At 42.6% G+C, this 18,869-nt stretch overlaps 2 protein-coding genes across 3 annotated transcripts; one reads left to right on the top strand and one right to left on the bottom strand.

Annotated features, from left to right (window-relative positions):
- Nucleotides 1–765: 765 nt before the first annotated feature.
- On the top strand, nt 766–11,020 carry LOC139535969 (tribbles homolog 2-like). Its single transcript, XM_071335997.1, has 4 exons — nt 766–1,547; nt 2,784–3,080; nt 7,289–7,581; nt 8,302–11,020. The coding sequence occupies exons 2-4, from the start codon at nt 2,784–2,786 to the stop codon at nt 8,771–8,773; spliced, it is 1,062 nt and encodes a 353-aa protein (XP_071192098.1). The 5' UTR covers nt 766–1,547; the 3' UTR covers nt 8,774–11,020.
- A 397-nt stretch (nt 11,021–11,417) lies between these two features.
- On the bottom strand, nt 11,418–17,826 carry LOC139535968 (repressor of RNA polymerase III transcription MAF1 homolog). 2 transcript variants are annotated; one of them, XM_071335995.1, is made up of 7 exons: nt 17,678–17,826; nt 15,914–16,042; nt 15,401–15,569; nt 14,871–14,992; nt 14,471–14,590; nt 13,579–13,668; nt 11,418–13,396 (listed from the first exon to the last, which is right to left on the bottom strand). In XM_071335995.1, exons 1-7 carry the CDS (start codon nt 17,809–17,811, stop codon nt 13,369–13,371), a joined length of 792 nt encoding a protein of 263 aa, XP_071192096.1. In that variant the 5' UTR covers nt 17,812–17,826; the 3' UTR covers nt 11,418–13,368. The 2 variants fall into 2 exon arrangements, with proteins under 2 accessions (XP_071192096.1, XP_071192097.1); XM_071335996.1 differs by lacking the exon at nt 17,678–17,826 and adding an exon at nt 16,257–17,156.
- Nucleotides 17,827–18,869: the final 1,043 nt, after the last annotated feature.

The raw sequence follows: 18,869 nt of genomic DNA, 5'->3' as shown, positions 1-18,869 counted from the left end.
AAGCTGTCTGTGCAGAACTAATGAACATTGACATGAATAATGTGAAATGCTCCTCTGTGTGTGTGTTAGTGACACATGCATGCATGTGTGTGTGTAAGTGATGCATACCGGGGGAAGTTATATCAATAGTTGGACAAAAGGCCTTGCCCACTTAATTTCCATCCTTTTGGAGCTTTGTCATCAATGTTAGGCAATCTTTTCCTGATACTTGCAATCTGTTGAACATAGATAGCTAACGATAATGCTCTTCTAATTTTCAAATCCATTTCTCTCCTTTTCCATGGTTGCAACATCAAACAGACATTTTATAACCCATAATAACCCAAACCATTTGCATGGCATCCAGAGAGCATGCATTGTGAAAAATGTTGCAATACCATTACTGCTATTGAGTCATGGGAGGGGTGTGGCAAACCCTGTCCAACATATAGTTGGGTTTATAGTGACATGTTTTCTGTTATTAAATAACATTCCCAATGTCCTTTTGGACAAATTAAATTACATGTACCAACTCTGGCATGTGGACACAATTGTTTAGAAAACGTGTGGTCAGAGGAAATTTGGATGTTGTCACAGAATTACTATATAGCCAATGACATGCAACACACCTTGTTGTACGATTATTTTGTTCCATGTGTAAACTGCACGAGTGACTATTGCGAGGTTCACCCGCCGATGTCGTCAAACCAGGGGGTGGAGCTACGATGTTGCAATCATGCTCAGTTGCGCATTATCAACTTCACTGCTGTAACAGAAAGGATATTTGAAGCCACTGCGCTCTCGGGTCTATTCTCAATCAGACGGGCAGTCGGTGGGGGCACGTCTGATTAGAAATCTACTTTTTAGGGACTCAATTGACACATTAAAGGATTACTTCGCAAGTGACCAAATAAGGGAACGTGTAGCCTACTCTTCCCTATGACCAATAATTATTTATTATACGAGGTTCCATACTTTGGACGAGTATGCTCTTTTTTTTACATTATTGTGCAAGAGCCTTTAAACAACTTTAAAGGTTTGTGTTTTCTCTGTTTATAAAAAGTTTCTAAGGTTTTCTAATAACCTCCGATTTAGAAAACCTGTCATCGCAAGGAAAAACGTTCGATACACAAGTCGCTGCCACACAGCGGGAATAAGGACAAAAGCATCTGTACCAACAACACAGGCGGTGTTGCTGCCACACTTCAAAGCGAAATAACCTGTTAAATGTGTCAATGACTTCCATACATATTCTGCTTTGGCTAAGTGAACAGACATCCTGAGCAAGAACCAACGAAAAGTAATTTGAACTATTATGCATACATAGTTCATTTGTAACTGTTTAAGTTAAAGACTCCCTTGAACCACTAGGCTATTTATTTTATAAAGGAAGAATAACTTTTGTCTGAAGCTCTCCAACCTCTGGTTTCCTCTACACCACGTGTGTTTTTGCTGAGCTTACTGCACATTTCGTGTTTCTTGACAAGCAAAGCACTACACACGAAGCTGGAGTTACCATACCATTGTTCGGTTTTGAAGAGCGGACCCCTTTGTCTTCCACAGCCAAGGTAACAGTTGTTCATATTTTTCGCCCAACCTCAAAGTATCCATGTTTTTATCATTAGGTTACAGTTGAAGGGGTTGCTTGTAGTCCCGACTCGTATTGAGAATTCATTGATTTTTAACGTGTAGGCAGGCCTATGTTGTGAAACAACAAGGTTAAACTTTAGAAAGTGATGGTGCAACTCTTCCTACGAGTCACGACCTACCACTCCTCGCAGCCGGAGTATGTCTATCGCAACATTGTATTCCCCTCCCGCACACTGTTTCTCGGAATGGCGCACTGTTCTGACCATTTTCACCCGGTTCAACAAATATTTATTTTGACTAATAACATGACCCCACATGTGACCTCTCGTGTTTTTAATGCCAATTTATCATGGTTATAATGGCAATTTATCATATTTTTTTTACCTGAACTTCTGGCGTTATTTGGTGCTTTCAAAACAACTGAACTCGGAAAAAACTAGGTCAACTCAAGACCTCTGATCTTCAGAAAGTCGGTGCTCTAGAAAGATGCCCCAGATTCCGACTTGGAATTCCGAGTTGGATGAATATTCAAAAGATTTTCCCTGTCGCGAGGTCGTTATTTTCGAGTTCCCAGTTGTCTTGAACGCTCGGAAGTCAGATATTTCCGCGTTCCCAGTTGTTTTGAACGCGGCATTAGAGTAATCTAATGGAAACCTGACGTCACTTTCATGACGTTTGCCCATGATCTTATTTGGGTGGCTGTGAATGACTCACTGAGTCACAGCCACATTTCGAAAGAGACAGACAGTAATTTGAGTAATGCATAGCCTATTACAGGCAACACTGCTCATCAGTTGAGACTCCATGGCGTCATCCAAGTTCTTTTTAACCTATTATTTGGCACTGTTTAATGGTCGATATGATTCACATGTCTGCTATTCAAGTTTCCCTTGTCACAGATGCATTGTGTGTGTGTGTGTGTGTGTGTGTGTGTGTGTGTGTGTGTGTGTGTGTGTGTGTGTGTGTGTGTGTGTGTGTGTGTGTGTGTGTGTGTGTGTGTGTGTGTGTGTGTGTGTGTGTGTGTGTGTGTGTGTGTGTGTGTGCACACTAAAAGGGGATTTGCAGACACCAAGTTCTTCCAGCTAGTTCTGTCACTATGCATTTGAAATGTTGTCTTTATGTAACATGCATTTTCAGTGTATCCAATCTGTGGTTTAGTCACATCCTAGCCATAGCTCAATGAAACCTACTAAAACAACTTATGTGACTTTCAGATGAGTGTGAACATCTCCTCGCCCGCCGCGGCACCTACTCGTCCCCTGCGGCTGAAGCGGCTGGAGCTGGACGACCCACAGGATGACACGGAAGCGCTGAAATGCAAGCGTCCCCGGCTGAGCCTTCCACCCTCGTCCCCTGGCCTGGCCCCCTGCCTGAGGCCCCTGAGCCACAGCCCAGACTCCGACCAGCACTGTGTGTCCTGCATTGGGCCCTACGTCCTGCTAGAACCCACAGAGGGGACAGAGACCTACAGGGCCTTCCACAGGGTTACGGAGCAGGAGTACACCTGCAAGGTATGTATTATAGCCTGCCCCATCACAGTATGGCTCCCGAGTGGCGCAGTGGTCTAAGGCACTGCCATAGTTGAGTATAGTCCCTGGTTCGAATCCAGGCTGTATCACATCTGGCCGTGATTGGGAGTCCCATAGGGCAGCGCATAATTGGCCCAGCGTTGTCTGGGTTTGGCTGTGGTAGGCCGTCATTGTAAATAAGAATTTGTTAACTGACTTGCCTAGTTAAAGGTTAAATATAACAAAATAGTGGTGTACTGCAGTTTCACGGGGCCCCTGCAAGGGCCCCCAGTATGCACTGAGTGTAAAAAACAAAGAGGAACTCTTTCCATGACAGCCTGACCAGGTAAAAGCTATGATATCTTACTAATGTTACCTGTTAAATCCACTTCAATCAGTGTATTTGAAGGGGAGGAGACAGGTTAAAGAAATATTTTTAAACCTTGAGACAATTGAGACATGGATTGTGTAGTTTCCCATGTGTATAAAGAATGGCCCACCACCCAAATGACATCCAGCCAATTGACACAACTGTAGGCCAGCATCCCTGTGTAATGCTTTCGATCCCTTGTGGAGTCCATGCCCCAACAAATTGATGCTGTTTTGAGGGCAAAGGTGGTGCAACTATATATTAGGAAGGTGTTCCTAATGTTTTGTACTGTGTGTGTGTGTGTGTGTGTGTGTGTGTGTGTGTGTGTGTGTGTGTGTGTGTGTGTGTGTGTGTGTGTGTGTGTGTGTGTGTGTGTGTGTGTGTGTGTGTGTGTGTGTGTGTGTGTGTGTGTGTGTGTGTGTGTGTGCTCTGAACAAAAAAAATAAACACAATATGTAAAGTGTTTCATAAGCTGAATTAAAGATCCCAGAAATGTTCCATATGCACAAAAAGCCTCTTTCTCTAAAATGTTGTGCACAAATTTGTTTACATCTGTTAGTGAGCATTTCACCTTTGCCAAGATAATCCATCCACCTGACAGGTGTGGTATATCAAGAAGCTGGTTAAACAGCATGATCATTACAGGTTCACCTTGTACTGGGGACTATAAAAGGCCACTCTAAAATGTGCAGTTTTGTCAGACAACACGATTCCACAGATGTCTCAAGTTTTGAGGGATGCTGACTGCAGGAATGTCCACCAGAGCTGTTGGGAGAGAAGTTAAATGTTAATTTCTCTACCATAAGCCGCCTCCCACGTCTTTTGGGAGAATTTGGCAGTAGGTTCAACCGGCCTCACAACCGCAGACCGCATGTAACCACGCCAGCCCAGGACCTCCACATCCGGCTTCTTGACCTGCGGGATCGTCTGAGACCAGCCACCCGGACAGCTGATGAAACCGAGGAGTATTTCTGTCTGTAATAGAGCCCTTTTGTGGGGGAAAACTAATTCTGATTGGCTGGGCCTGGCTCCCTAGTTGGTGGGCCTGGCTCCCTAGTTGGTGGGCCTGGCTCCCAAGTGGGTTGGCCTATGCCCTCCCAGGCCCACCCATGGTTGCGCCCCTGCCCAGTCATGTGAAATCCATAGATTAGGGCCTAATTCATTTATTTCCTTATATGAACTGTAACTCAGTAAAATAATTGAAATTGTTGCATTTATATATTTTTGTTCAGTGTCTACACTGTCGACATGCCTTAAAATTAAAGGATTCGGCTATTTCAGCCACAAACCGTTGCTGACAAGTGTATAAAATCAATCACACAGCCATGCAATCTCCATAGACAAACATTGGCAGTAGAATGGCCCCTACTGAAGAGCTCAGTGACTTTCAACGTGGCACCGTCATAGCATGCCACCTTTCCAACAAGTCAGTTCGGCAAATTTCTACTCTGCTAGAGCTGCCCGGTCAACTGTAAGTGCTGTTATTGTGAAGTGGACATGTCTAGGAGCAACCGCAAAGTGGAAGACCACACAAGCTCACAGAACGGGAATGCTGAAGCATGTAGCGTGTAAAATATATTTTTAAAATAAATATTGTCTGTCCTTGGTTGCAACACTCACTACTGATTTTCCAAACTGCCTCTGGAAGCTACATCAGCACAAGAACTGTTTGTCAGGAGTGTCATAAAATAGTTTCCCATGGCCAAGCAGCGGCACACAAGCCTAAGATCACCATGTGCAATGCCAAGCGTCAGCTGGAGTGGTCTAAAGGTCACCGCTATTGGACTCTGGAGCAGTGGAAATGCATTCTCTGGAGTGATGAATCACGCTTCACCATCTGTCAGTCCGACTGAGAAATCTGGGTTTGGCGGATACCAGGAGAACACTATATAGTTTGGAGGAGGCGGAATAATGGTCTGGGGCTGTTTTTCATAATTTGGGCTAGTCCCCTTAGCTCCAGTGAAGGGAAATCTTAACGGTACAGCATACAATGACCTACTAAATTCTGTGCTTCCAACTTTGTGGCAACAGTTTGGGGAAGGCCCTTTCCTGTTTCAGCATGACAAACCCCCCGTGCACAAAGCAAGGTCCATACAGAAATGGTTTGTGGAAGAACTTAACCGGCCTGCACAGAGCCCTGACCTCAACCCTATTGAATCCCTGGGATGAATTGGAATGCCGACTGCGAGCCAGGCCTAATCACCCAGCATCACTGCCCAACCTCACTAATGCTCTTGTGGCTGAATGGAAGCAAGTCCATGCAGCAATGTTCCAACATCTAGTGGAAATAATGGATGCTGTTATAGCAGCAAAAGGGGGACCAACTCCATATTAATGGCCATGATTTTGGAATGGGAGATGGGAGAACCTTCCAGAAGGACAACCATCTCTGCAGCACTCCACCAATCAGGCCTTTTATGGTAGCCACTCCTCAGTAAAAGGCACATGACAGCCCTCTTGGAGTTTGCCAAGAGGCACGATTCTCTGGTCTGATAAAACCAAGATGGAACTCTGGCCTGAATGCCAAGTGTCAAATCTGGAGATAACCTGGCAACATCCCTACGGTGAAGCATGGTGGTGGCAGCATCATGCTGTGGGGATGTTTTTCAGCGGCAGGGACTGGGAGACTAGTCAGGATCGAGGGTAAGATGAACATCGCAAAGTACAGAGAGATCCTTGATGAAAACCTGCTCCAGGACCTCAGACTGGGGCGAGGGTTCACCTTCAAACAGTACAATGACCCTAACCACACAGCCAAGACAAGGCAGGAGTGGCTTCAGGACAAGACTCTGAATGTCCTTGAGTGGCCCAGCCAGAGCCCGGACTTGAACCCGATCAAACATCTCTGGAGAGACTTGAAAATAGCTGTGCAGCAACGCTCCCCATCCAACCTGACAGCTTGAGAGGATCTGCAGAGAAGAATGGGAGAAACTCCCCAAATACAGGTGTGCCAAGCTTATAGCGCCATACCCAAGAAGACTCGAGGCTGCAATCACTGCCAAAGGTGCTTCAACAAAGTACTCAGTAAAGTGTCTGAATACTTATGTAAATGTGAATTCAGTTTTATATTTTAAATACATTTGCAAAATGTCTAAACCTGTTTTTGCTTTGTCATTATGGAGTATTGTGTGTAATTGATGAGGGGGAAAAACCAATATAATCAATTTTAGAATAAGGCTATAACGTAACAAAATGTGGAAAAAGTCAAGGGGTCTGAATACTTATCGAATGCACCATATATCTATGTAAAAGTTTTTTTGAGGGGGTGTCACAGCCAACATACAGAAACATATGTAATTGTATAGCTAATCTAATAATATTCTACACATTTTGCCATGAGGCTGAGGGGAAAATGGAGCAGTTTTACAGTTAATTTCCTGTAATAATATGTATTTTTTTGCCATGGCTTATGTGTTTGGGGGGGGTTGGCGGCCCTGCCTTGTGGGGGTGTGTGGTTCCAGTGATGGAGTGGCGTGCGCAATGAGCATGCTGTGTTGGCTTAGTCCAGTCATTTAATTGTCACTACTGGCTTATAGCAGGGTTTCCCAAACTTGGTCCTGGGGTCTCCCTGGGTGCACATTTCTGGCTTTTGCCAAAAACCAAAACGTGCACCCAGGTGGGGCCCCAGGACAAAGTTTGGGAAACCTTAGCTTACAGTGAAGTTGACCTATACACATATCCTTTTGGTGTGACTTTATTTGACAACGAGTTCACTCGAGTGGGTACATTACCCTCAGTGGGTACATTACCCTCAGGAGAAGACATTCATATAGTTTGTAATTTGACCATGACCTTATGAACTATGACCTCTAACCTAACTCTACCCCATCTCCACTACCAGGTGTTCTCTATGAGGCGGTACCAGGAGTTCATCGCCCCCTACGTCCGCCTGCTGCCCCACGACAACATCTGCCGCATCGCCGAGGTGATAACAGGCGAGCACAGCGTCTTTGTCTTCTTTCAGCGCAACTACGGCGACATGCACTCGTACGTGCGCACATGCAAGCGGCTCCAGGAGGAGGAGGCGGTGCTTCTCTTCTGCCAGATGGCGGTGGCGGTGGCACACTGTCATGAGCATGGGGTGGTCCTGCGCGACCTCAAGCTGCGCAAGTTTGTCTTCGTAGACCAGCAGAGGTTAGTAGTTTATGCGCTTCTTTTAAAGTGGCAATCAGCAGTTGAAACGATAACAAAGCTCCTCCCCACCCGTTTCAGTAAAAAGCTGAGGGATTAATAAATGTAACGACTAACCATATATTGTATAAATATTCTAGTTTTAAACATGTTTTGAGGCTATACAGTGTTTGTTTATATTGACTTTGTTTACTATCATTGGAGTAAAACATGCTATTATTTTGGGTTCTGATGGGATAAGTTATATTCTTCAAGAATAAATTAATCTGGTTGCCCCTTAATTAACTTAACCTAATTTTAGCTGAGGAACATGGTCATTGGATGTTCTGTTTGCAGGTTGGATTGACTTACAGTAGTGACTGAGACGTGGCCCAAATTCGTCATCTAAATGTTTACTTGAGACACATCAGCCAGGCATATGTGGACTAAGTTCAGTTGCATTATGTCACTGCTAAAGAAGGCCATTTAGTTAAGAAACTGTCAAAATGGCACTAAAGCTCCTCATGATGCCTTTATCACACCATCATAACAGCTATGTCATATGACTAGGGCTATATTTCTCCCACCCCGTAAACACAGGTGTCATTCCAGACAGAGTTATGTAAGGTGTATTATGCATATGACCCAGTGCACCATCGATGAATAACACAAAGCAGAAAACATGTCGCACCATGGCGGTATGATGATGACTCAATATCTCTCTCTGGTTCTCCTTCCTTTCAGGACCAAGCTTGTTCTTCAGAACCTGGAAGACTCCTGTCTGCTCCACGGGGACGACGACTCTCTTACGGACAAGCACGGCTGCCCGGCCTACGTGGGCCCCGAGATCCTCAACTCACACCACTCGTACTCAGGGAAGGCTGCTGATGTCTGGAGCATGGGCGTGGTGCTGTACACCATGCTGGTGGGTCGCTACCCGTTCCAGGATGTGGAACCTGCCGCTCTCTTTAGTAAGATCCGCCGGGGGACCTTCACAGTGCCAGAGTCGCTCTCGGTGCGGGCTAAGTCGCTGGTGTGCTGCATGCTGCGTAAAGCACCCTTGGAGAGACTGGAGGCCTCAGAATTGCTGCTCCACCCGTGGCTAAACTGTTCCAATAACACAACACCTCCCAACATGCACCTCAACCCCAGGAACTGCACTGACCAAGTGGTCCCCAACTACACAGAAGATACTAAGGACACAGGCTGTTTCTAGAATAAATAAAAAAATGTCCTCTGTCCCAGTGATGCAAGTAGAGCAGTATCATCTCCATAGAGGGACTACTGGTAATGCAGGGTTTTTTCCTACCTACCTGACACTTAAGAAACATAACATAGTCATATGGCATTACATATTTCCAAAGTAAACCTCTTATGCTAATGTCTAACTGCAGTTTGGTATCAAAGCAGTCAAAGCTTTGTTAATCTGTTGTTAGACATTAGCATGTATAGATGTTGAAGTTGTGCTTTTGAAGAAGTTGTCAACGTGTTATGCAGGGCCCTTAATCCAAATTGTTACCAAATGTATTATATAGTTCGGTGTCATGAAGCATGTATTTGTTTAGGTAGTAACATTGCGGTTACACAAAGCAGTAACTACTAACTACTGTATCTCCTGGCCACGTGTAACAGACGCCTCCTTCGAGTTAGATGTATATCTGCTTGTCAAGGGTCCAATGCAGTTATTTCCATACTGCAGTGTAACCTCAAGAAAAGCGCTTTTCAAAAGCTACCCGACTATTGTCCTTTAACCAATGTAAATTGTTTTGTTGACTCAATGGGAATAACAGGTGAAAACAGTCCTCGAGATCCCTTGCCCCATATAGAAGCAGACTGTCTAGCAGTATTCCCTTTTTGCTGGAAGCAGTAATTTGACCCATTTTTGATTGTGAGCAACTCCGTTGGGAACACTAAATTGAAGCTGTATACTGAACAAAAATGTAAACGCAACAATTTCAAAGATTTTACTGAGTTACAGTTCATAGAAGGAAATCAGTCAACTGAAATAAATTAATTTGTCCCTAATCTATGGATTTCACATGACTGGGCAGGGGCGCAGGAGGAGCCCACTGCAGAGCCAGGCCCAGCCAATCAGAATTAGGTTTTCCCCACAAAATAGCTTAATTACAGACAGAAATAGTCCTCAGCACCCCCTCCCCCCTCAGACGATTCCACAGGTGAAGAAGCCGGATGTGGAGGTCCTGGGCTGGCGTGGTTACATGAGGTCTGCGGTTCTGAGGCCGGTTAGACGTACTGCCAAATTTTCTAAAATGACGTTGGAGGCGGCTTATGATAGAGAAATTAAAATTCAATCTCTGGCAACAGCTCTGTTGGACATTCCTGCAGTCAGCATGCCAATTGTACATCTGTGACGTTGTGTGACAAAACTGCATTTTATTGTCCTCAGCAGCAGGTGCTGCTGTGTTATCATCATGCTGTTTAATCAGCTTATTGATATGCCACAAAGGAGAAATGCTCACCAACAGGGATGTAAACAAATTTGTGCACAAGATTTGAGAAAAGCATTTTGTCTTATGGAAAATGTCTGGGATCTTTTATTTCAGCTCATGAACTGTAACATGTATTTAACTAGGCAAGTAAGTTAAGAACAAATTGTTATTTAAAATGACAGCCTACCCCGGCCAAACCCGGACGATGTTGGGCCAATTGTGCACATGAAACGTGATCTTCTTTACATGTTGCGTTTTTATTTTTGTTCAGTATATATCTGACAGGACTGATACCTGATGCCTCTGAACTTGACAAAATCCTAGAATACTTGAAGCACGTTTTGTGCCTTTGTGTGTGTGTGTGTGTGTGTGTACTGTTGTTTACATATTTGATTGACAAATCTGGATTGTTTCAACCATTAAAGTGCCTTGTTTTCATAACCACAGTTTGTTGTAGACCCCCTCCCCTCTCTTATATCCCTATCAGAAGTTCACCAAGCTTTTCTTTACCAAAGAATCAAGCTACCCTCAGTTATTACGTATGGTGTGATGATCCAGGTTTAGTGAGCTGTGATTCAGTGATAGTTCAGCGTGGTGTCCTAGATCCCTAGACAAGTGTAGTCGTCATGACCTCAAGCGTGAGTTAATGTCCATAGTATATAGTGCAGTGGGTTAGAACCTGAAGGATACAGTGCTGTAGTGTACTTTAAACACCCATATAATGGTGAGACTGTTTCGTATCTGTTGACCTGAACAAAGGCATCACATACATTACACAGTAATGTGTGGTGTTAGTCGTGATGCCTGCATGCAGTTCGCTAACCCTAAATAGATCTCAGATCCTACTTCACTATGCCATAGATCTTGTGAGACTTTAAATACATTTTTATATATGATGCAAAGGAAAGTACACTACATTTGTTTTTCTTAGGTTGGAGGGTTGTGGATGTACTTATGTAAAAGTATTGTCATTTTCCAGTAAAAATAAATCCTTCAAACGGTTTGCCAATAAATGTTTTTTTGTGATAAGACCAAACTTTGTCGTTGGAGATTGTAACAAACTTGTTCATTACCCAATCTCTATTTCTGTTTTCAGGGTCAGATAAATATTATTTAAATCTACAAACCCACAGAACTTGATTCAGCTTTGATCAATACTAGGATGTACAGGGGACCTGAATATTATCAAGAGTAGCGTACAAGGACAGAGGTTATGACCAATTCATATTAAAGAGATCTATGATTATTGCTACTGTTCACAATTAATAGTACTGATCTACTAGCTAGTCCCAAACCCTGTACTGGTTGGATTACACCAATTTTGAAAGGAAAACAAATCTCACCCAAGTTTTTCAAAAGAATTACACATCTACATTATTTAATCAGTGTAATAAAAACAGGGAAGCGAGGCAGTTTTAGTCAAGACCTTTATTGTACATGGTGAGTTGGTGACAAATCAAATGGATACAAGTTTAGTGAAATAAAACCAGAAGTATGAGGTCTTGTAAGCTGCCAGTCATTAGCACAAGACTAAAATAAATGTGCCAATGATGCAAGAGTTAGCCGACTTCCGCAACAATATTATCTCGCTTCTTAGTATTTAATTGGACCATATCATCCGGAAGTCGGAGGCAATAAGCCTGCATGTCCTTGCCATGACAACCACCTTATTTTTACACATGGGCCACATTGAACAAATCAGTGTTGAAAGTCTAAAACAGCTGCTCTGTAGACAAAGATAATCAACAAGAAAATGTGTACTGTAGACATGTCTACCTGCACAAAGTATGTTTGTCAAAAGTCAATATGTTGATAACTTAGGATGTTGTTGACATTTGAAATCAAATTCAGGAATAGGTTTGTGGTTTCAACGTCACTAGAGGCAGATAGATATACATCACATAGAAGGGACAAGATGAAACTTTACAATACCTACTGTATCGTTCTACCATTTTGTACCTAATGTACGAAGGATATGAGTCTTTCACATTTTACTTATACAAAAACGGGCAAGAGCAAGACGTATGCCACATACAGTAACACTGTCCAGCTGGTAGTCAATAGGACAACCAAAATACTGATACAGGAGCTGTGACCATTGAAAGATGACTAACCAACCACTCACTACTGAGCCTAAATAGGTAGCCTTGCTCTTCAGTCCACCCATTAGTCACAAATGCATTATTGCATATTCAGTACATGCTTAATTTGATCAGGAATGTTGGACCATAGGCATCACTGATCTCTACAGGGAGTTTTTGCAGTGGAAATTATAAATCAGACGTTTAGATTTGTCTTGAAAGTAAGTCTAAAATTACATTTCAAAATGCCACACACAGGGGGCACCGCTCTAACTAAACACACAAAAAAATGCTTAAACTAAAGCAATACCTAAAAAAGGCTTTAAGTTATATTAAAATACAAGATATGTAAATTCAAACAGTATACTCTACAAGCAGAGTTTGTACTACATATGAGAAGTCACATGTCACACAAGTCCTTAAAACACACCATGGAATTGAGAATCAAGACTAGATTCTGGAGTGCTTTTGGAACAGATATGCAGCAGAATCGTATTTGCTGGCTTGACCCATAAAACTATAGACTGCACTTGTCGCTAAATAAAAACAAATAAACAATTGTAGGCTTGAGTAGCATTGGTATGGAAGGTAGAACATCACCAAGAGGCAGACTGATTCAAGCTGTTATATGACTTTTCCATCAGCTGAGATTGAAATGACAGTATTGTTTGGCCATCGGCAAACAGCAGTTTTATGGATGTAGCTACAGTGGAGGACACCTAAATTGAGTCTGCCCCCTGGTGTTCAAACATGCGCTCAAGCATGCAGTCTGAGAATGGTCCTATACCTAAACCTTGAGTGCCAATTTGGTATGAGAACAGCTCACACTTTGGAATGGTAAAGCTTGAAAAACATAATAAAAATCAAAAACTTTGCTTAATTAATGCATTATCAAAACCAGCATAGAGAATGTGAAATATGTTGCAAATTAATGAGTGCCAGGACATGCTCTAATACCAGGTCAAACACACAAAACAAAGCTTTTGCTTCTGATAAACAAGGTAAGGAGAACGTAGCGATGGAAAATTAAAATGATAAACACAAATAAATGGGAATAATCCTCATCTGAACATGAGTAACAGATCTCCAAGCTCATAGTCTGATTTCCACAGTAAAATACAGTGAGGTTCACCACACAAAGTCAGAGAAAAAAACAGAAGTAAAATCCCAACACGAAATATGATGAGTTTTAGATGAGTTGTAAAATAAATGGTAGTGACGTGGGTACAGACAGACATCCAGTATACTGTCTGGTCCTGTATGAGACTGGGACTGGTGCTTCACTGGGCACACAGGGCACCATACCCGCTGATCGAAAAAAAAATACATGGTTTAGATTAAAAGATTAGACAGACCCAAATGATGCAACCATGAACAGTACTAATTCAACATACAAAATAACTTGACACTTAAAAGAAAGTAAAACAGTTTCATGCTTTATCATATTTTAGGGTTTTCTATGAAGAATGCAGGCTGTGTGCCCTCTTTACCTATCTTCATCCATGTTCTCATAAAAATCTTCATCCAGCTCCAGGTCCAGTTCATTGCCAATGCCAGAGTCCCGTGGTGCCATGAATAAACTAACACACGGAGACAAAAGCAAATGTTGCTCACTATAGACCACTTCAATGTATAAGCAATTATTTCAGGGATGGCATATAAGTATTTTGGACATTGGCCAGTAAACATTCAGATGTCACTGGTCTGGCTCATTTTCTACTAGCCCAGAGTGAAAAGTACTAGCACGGGGCTAGCTTAATGTCTATCCCTTCCCTGGTTCTTTGGCTATTTGGAATGACTGCCTAGGACACTTATACATGTATCCATTTAGCTTTGAGCAAAGTATTTATTGCTCCCGAGTGACGTGGCGGTCTCAGGCACTGCATCTCAGTGCTAGAAGCGTCACTACAGACCCTGGTTTGATTCCAGGCTGTATCACAACCGGCCGTGATTGGGAGTCTCATAGGGCGGCGCACAATTGGCCCAGCATTGTCAGGGTTAGAGTTTGGCCGGGCTAGGCCATCATTGTAAATAAGAATTTGTTCTTAACTGACTTGCCTAGTTAAATAAAGGTACAATTAAATAAATAAAATATTGTCAGTATGCAGTTATATTGTCTATGACCAACCATGTACAGATTATAAACAGATGATTTCCACTCAGATAAAAGAATACCATACCCATATAACTGACACGTCAAATGGACATTAGAAGTTAAAAGGGTATAGTTCACTCAAAAACATAATTTTTTATTTTGTTCATATGTCAACTGTTAATACAATCCCAAATAATTGTGTAGTCAGCAGTCAACTTTTCAAGGTGGAGTACTTTCAGTACAGAGGAAAAAACGGTAGTGATGTGTTTTTCAGACTTCAGTCTTACCTGACCGAGCGGCATGTGAAGAAGACAATCCTCTTCAGCCTTGTGTTGTAGAAGAAATAGTTGAAGGACCACATGTTGCCCTCCTCTCCGTACGGGTCAGAGTCCAGGTCTGGGTTGTAGCTGCAACGTCCAAAACAATATGGCCTTTACATTCTTGTTTACAAATTGCATGTATGCCTTCCCTCAACGGAAAACAAAATAACACAGAAAATGGATTATTGCTCTGTGAAAACAGTACCACTCCCCAAGACACTTGTCATATATCTGAAAGGATTGTAAGCAATATGGTAGTGGCTCCACCTAGCACTCTGATGCTTGTGCCAGAGTTTCTAGTAATAGTTCTGCCAACTCCGGACCACACATACCCTCTCTATCGTTAAGAAAAAGTGGCGTTGCTCACCTGTAGATGTCACACTCGGTCAGGCAGATCTCAGCGTTGATGGCCTCCCACAGCTGGGGCTGAAGCAGACTATAATCCTCCCCGACCGCCGCCGACAGACTACTGTTCACCGCGTTGAACACCTGAAGTCACACACTATGTTAATAATGGCATACAAATGCATAACTTTCGTGTATATCCAGCCAGGTAAGAATTCAGCAAAGACTGTCCCTGACTAGACATATAGTTTCAAGCACTGTGTGCTATACTTGACATTTTTTAGTTAATATGTTAGTCCCCTTGCATAGCCTTTTGTCCTCCAGGTAATGGATTACAGTCTCATTCCATATAAGACCAGACAGGCTTTGGGTTGTGTACAAGCTGCCTCGGCACATCAAGCCCAATCAACTCATGCTGCTGTGCAGTGAAAGCCACGATGCAAAACCAGCAGAATATGGTGGTTCGGGTGTAAGCAATTCATAACAGCAACGCGAGGCATGTACAGGTACAGGCACTGTTGTGTAGGTAGGAGATGTTAAATAAATCCTCACCCAGTTAACGCTGAGCTCTCTGCTAAAGTCGTGGCTCTTCGTGCGGCTGAAGTCATAGTCGGGGCGGAAGGATTCGTTGAGGGTGGCGATCAGGTAAAAGAGGGTCTTCCTGCTGCACTTGTCAGAGAGAGGCCCTTCCCCCTCATCTCCACTCTGACTCTGGCTCAACCTGCAACCACAGCACAAAACCACAGACACACACTTGTTAGTGTTATGAACATGCTCAGTCCAAACTCATTCATACTTGTAGTGCATTCTTGTCATTTGAACTGTGCTTGACAGGAACTACATGATTCTTCTAGGTCTTCATGTGACCAGGCCATGGGCATTACATAATACAGATAGAAGTGTAATGACTAGAACATATTCAATTTACTATCACTATGTTATACATCTACTTTAGTGTGTGCTCTACATGCATTAGCTACATTTATCTACAAAACACTGACCATTTCTCCCCATTACTGAATAGACCTCTGAGTTCCTATGGTGTAGTGTGGACTGAAGTCTTACTTGTTGGGGCTTATTCCTGAGGACTGTGGAGGGGACAGGGCTTCCAGGACATGAGGCAGTCCCTCCTGACAGAACTGCTTGAACATCTGCTTGTCCTCGCCTGCCATCTTGCAAGAGTAGCTCTCGATCCTGAGAAAAGACAGAGCATGGTTCATCACATCATGGATACACTTAAACAAATGATGTGGTTGCTGAAAATCTATTTCCTGTGTAACACAGTTCAGTTACGTTAGATCTTCATAGTGAGGCATTGAAATGTTGGCCAATTCTGTGCAAATGTTGTCCATTTGTAGGTCTACATAGCAAATGGGCTATTGGCACCATGGACATGTTGATAACTTACCTTCCTATTATCTGACAGTCCCCCGTTTCAATGGTGAGTCTTGTGTTTATGGCTTCAAAACTAGAATTCTCCAGGAGTTTCATCTTGACAGTTTATTTATTTTTATTATGCAAAATATTAAGTGTTTAAAATGCATATACTCATCCCCTATCTAGCCCCTAGGCTTAGAGACGACCGTAAAGGCTACAATCTGCCACCACCAGGAGGTCAGGTCGCCAATTCTGATAAACAAAATGACACTTGTCTTTTTCGCAATCATCTGTCTTACACGTTAGTTAGATATTCAACAATGGTCGTACGAATTTAACGAACCTAACAATTAACTATGCACTGGCCCACATCAAATAAACTCGGTCAAATGTGTCGTTCAAAAAACAGCGAACGCACAAACTTTTCAGGCCTTACTGTATCCAGCTGGAAACATTTCGTGCAATAACAATGATTGCCTTGAATTTAAATACCTCCGACCACAGAGCTAACTGGCCGTGGAGATCCTCAGCTCGCGCGCACAAAACAGTTTGTTGTATCTAGCGCTCACTTAATGCAATACCAAAGTAATCAATTTCAATCACAAACTTTAAATTAAATATTGCATGATTAATTTACGGATGATGTAAAGATCTTTGTCGAGGGCTTATGGCACTTATATGTCTGATAAAAATGTCTTCCTTTTTACTGTGAAATTTCCAATACCTGCCATTAAATAAACTGAAATTAGATAGACAGTTCTTCATCCCAGCTTTTGTATCAGAATTTGAAGAGAAATCCCAGGCTTCTCGAAGCCTTTCGCCTTCGCTATGCACCTGAATTTGTTTGTAAAAACGGCAACCCAGTTTAGATGTTTTGATCCTTCCTCAATGTAACTGCACTTCCTTCTTCTCTCCAAGGCCAGTTCCTCTTTTACCGGATTTTTCCTCGAGAGGGCGCCATGGGGGCCAGATAAACATGCAAAGACGTAGCTAGTTATTATAACACCCCCTTGCTCATCGTCCAGCTACAGACTTTCACTTGCATTAGTTAGTTAGCTAGTTAAAACACACACACAAATATATTTACATTATTAAAATACGTATTGGTCTATATGGATATCATTAAACGGCAGTATGTCATCACTATATATGTACAGTACTGATATGTCATAAATTGGAATGTGCAAATTGCTCCTTTAAAACGTATTTCCTGAATATAGCTACGTTTCGTTTCGCTTTTCATTTAGACTTCTGATCAGTGACGTGTATTCATGGATGCAAAGGGAAGGCTTCCCCCCAAAAAATGGACCAATACTAAAATAAAATAATATTTCGACTGTCTGTGTTTCATAATTTGCCTTCAATTCGCAAGAGGCTGAATGTATCTCACACGAGAAAGCATACGGCGAGCAAAACAGCGCCCCTCTGTCACTCTACGTGTAAGCCATCTACCTGATGCAGTCTGGTCCAAACGAGTATGATATTGCAGTCTGGTCCAAACGAGAATGATATTGCAGTCTGGTCCAAACGAGTATGATATTGCAGTCTGGTCCAAACAAGTATGATATTGCTGCCGCCCTAAGCATTGAAGGCCAAGGAAGCCAGCGAGCATCCGGTCTCCCTTGACAAAAAAGTATACAAAAAATGAGCCAATTAGCCTTGAGCTAAACTGAGCGAGTCCTGGCGTAGCAAAAAAAAGATGTCAAAGGAAGCCAGCTTGGATTTGGCCTCACTCCTATCATACCTCATTGATTGAAAAAATTGAATTGTTGCATCTCGTTGTGTTGTTGTCCTCCGGTGGCTGGCTAGCCATCTAGCTAAATATTCCCTTTCCTAAATTAGCCATGGATGGAGATAGGGATTTGGACTTGTGGTTTTACGTAATTCCCCATACTGGCCAATAACTATAATGCGATTCTGATCCAACCATTAATTCATACATTGTTGTGCCCCTGGCCTGAGAGGATGGAAGTGCAATATGTAGCAAGATGTAGAAGGCTAATGTTAACTAGCTAAAGTTGCCCATTCATGGAAGTTAGGTTAGAGAGCGAGCATTTTAGCCAGGTAGCCTAGGACAACAAAAAATAGAAGTGTTTTACAGTATGACAGAGTGATAGACCGTTTCATCAAAGAGAGGAGGATGGCATTGGCGTTTCTCTACAAGTAGGGTGAGTCAACATGTTTTCTACTTGCACAAATGCGCACACGCACACAGAAATCAGAATCATGGACAGCCACATCATATTTAGCTTACGTTGATTGGACTAAATTGGGTGTATCTTTTAATTGTCACTGTATTAGACTAAGCAGAGGTGATCTGATGATGTTGAAACGTTTAAACGTGAAATGGTGCTGGTATAGTGGAGGCACCTCCTGTTTTCTTTACGACTTGCTGTAACTCTCTGTGGTTCTAAATCAATAGTTGTTTAGTGGTCCGAAAATGTCAGAAACATTAACTTGCTTGACCATGATGTAGGTCATGTAACTGTCTGTTACTGTACAGTACATGCAATATGCTTTGTGGACTTCACTGGACAGAGGTTGGCTTCACCAGTGATTTTACCCACTCACCGCTACTGCTTCTGATCTTGATAATAGCTACACACGTAAATAGAAGGTTCAAGTTCTATAATTACATTCAAAT

This window comes from Salvelinus alpinus, chromosome 12, assembly GCF_045679555.1.
Source record: "Salvelinus alpinus chromosome 12, SLU_Salpinus.1, whole genome shotgun sequence".
NCBI lineage: Eukaryota > Metazoa > Chordata > Actinopteri > Salmoniformes > Salmonidae > Salvelinus > Salvelinus alpinus.
This window is presented reverse-complemented; position numbering and strand designations above follow the sequence as displayed.

What these genes read in the sequence shown, in the direction of transcription:
- LOC139535969 (XM_071335997.1), top strand. Translation starts at nt 2,784, where the DNA reads ATGAGTGTGAACATCTCCTCGCCCGCCGCGGCACCTACTCGTCCCCTG. An exon ending in AGCAGGAGTACACCTGCAAG is followed by an intron (nt 3,081 to 7,288) that starts GTATGTATTATA and finishes CTCCACTACCAG; the next exon opens with GTGTTCTCTATGAGGCGGTA. An exon ending in GTCTTCGTAGACCAGCAGAG is followed by an intron (nt 7,582 to 8,301) that starts GTTAGTAGTTTA and finishes CCTTCCTTTCAG; the next exon opens with GACCAAGCTTGTTCTTCAGA.
- LOC139535968 (XM_071335995.1), bottom strand. Translation starts at nt 17,811, where the DNA reads ATGCTTAGGGCGGCAGCAATATCATACTTGTTTGGACCAGACTGCAAT. An exon ending in TTTGGACCAGACTGCATCAG is followed by an intron (nt 16,043 to 17,677) that starts GTAGATGGCTTA and finishes GTCTTTTCTCAG; the next exon opens with GATCGAGAGCTACTCTTGCA. An exon ending in GAGAACATGGATGAAGATAG is followed by an intron (nt 13,397 to 13,578) that starts GTAAAGAGGGCA and finishes TTTTTCGATCAG; the next exon opens with CGGGTATGGTGCCCTGTGTG.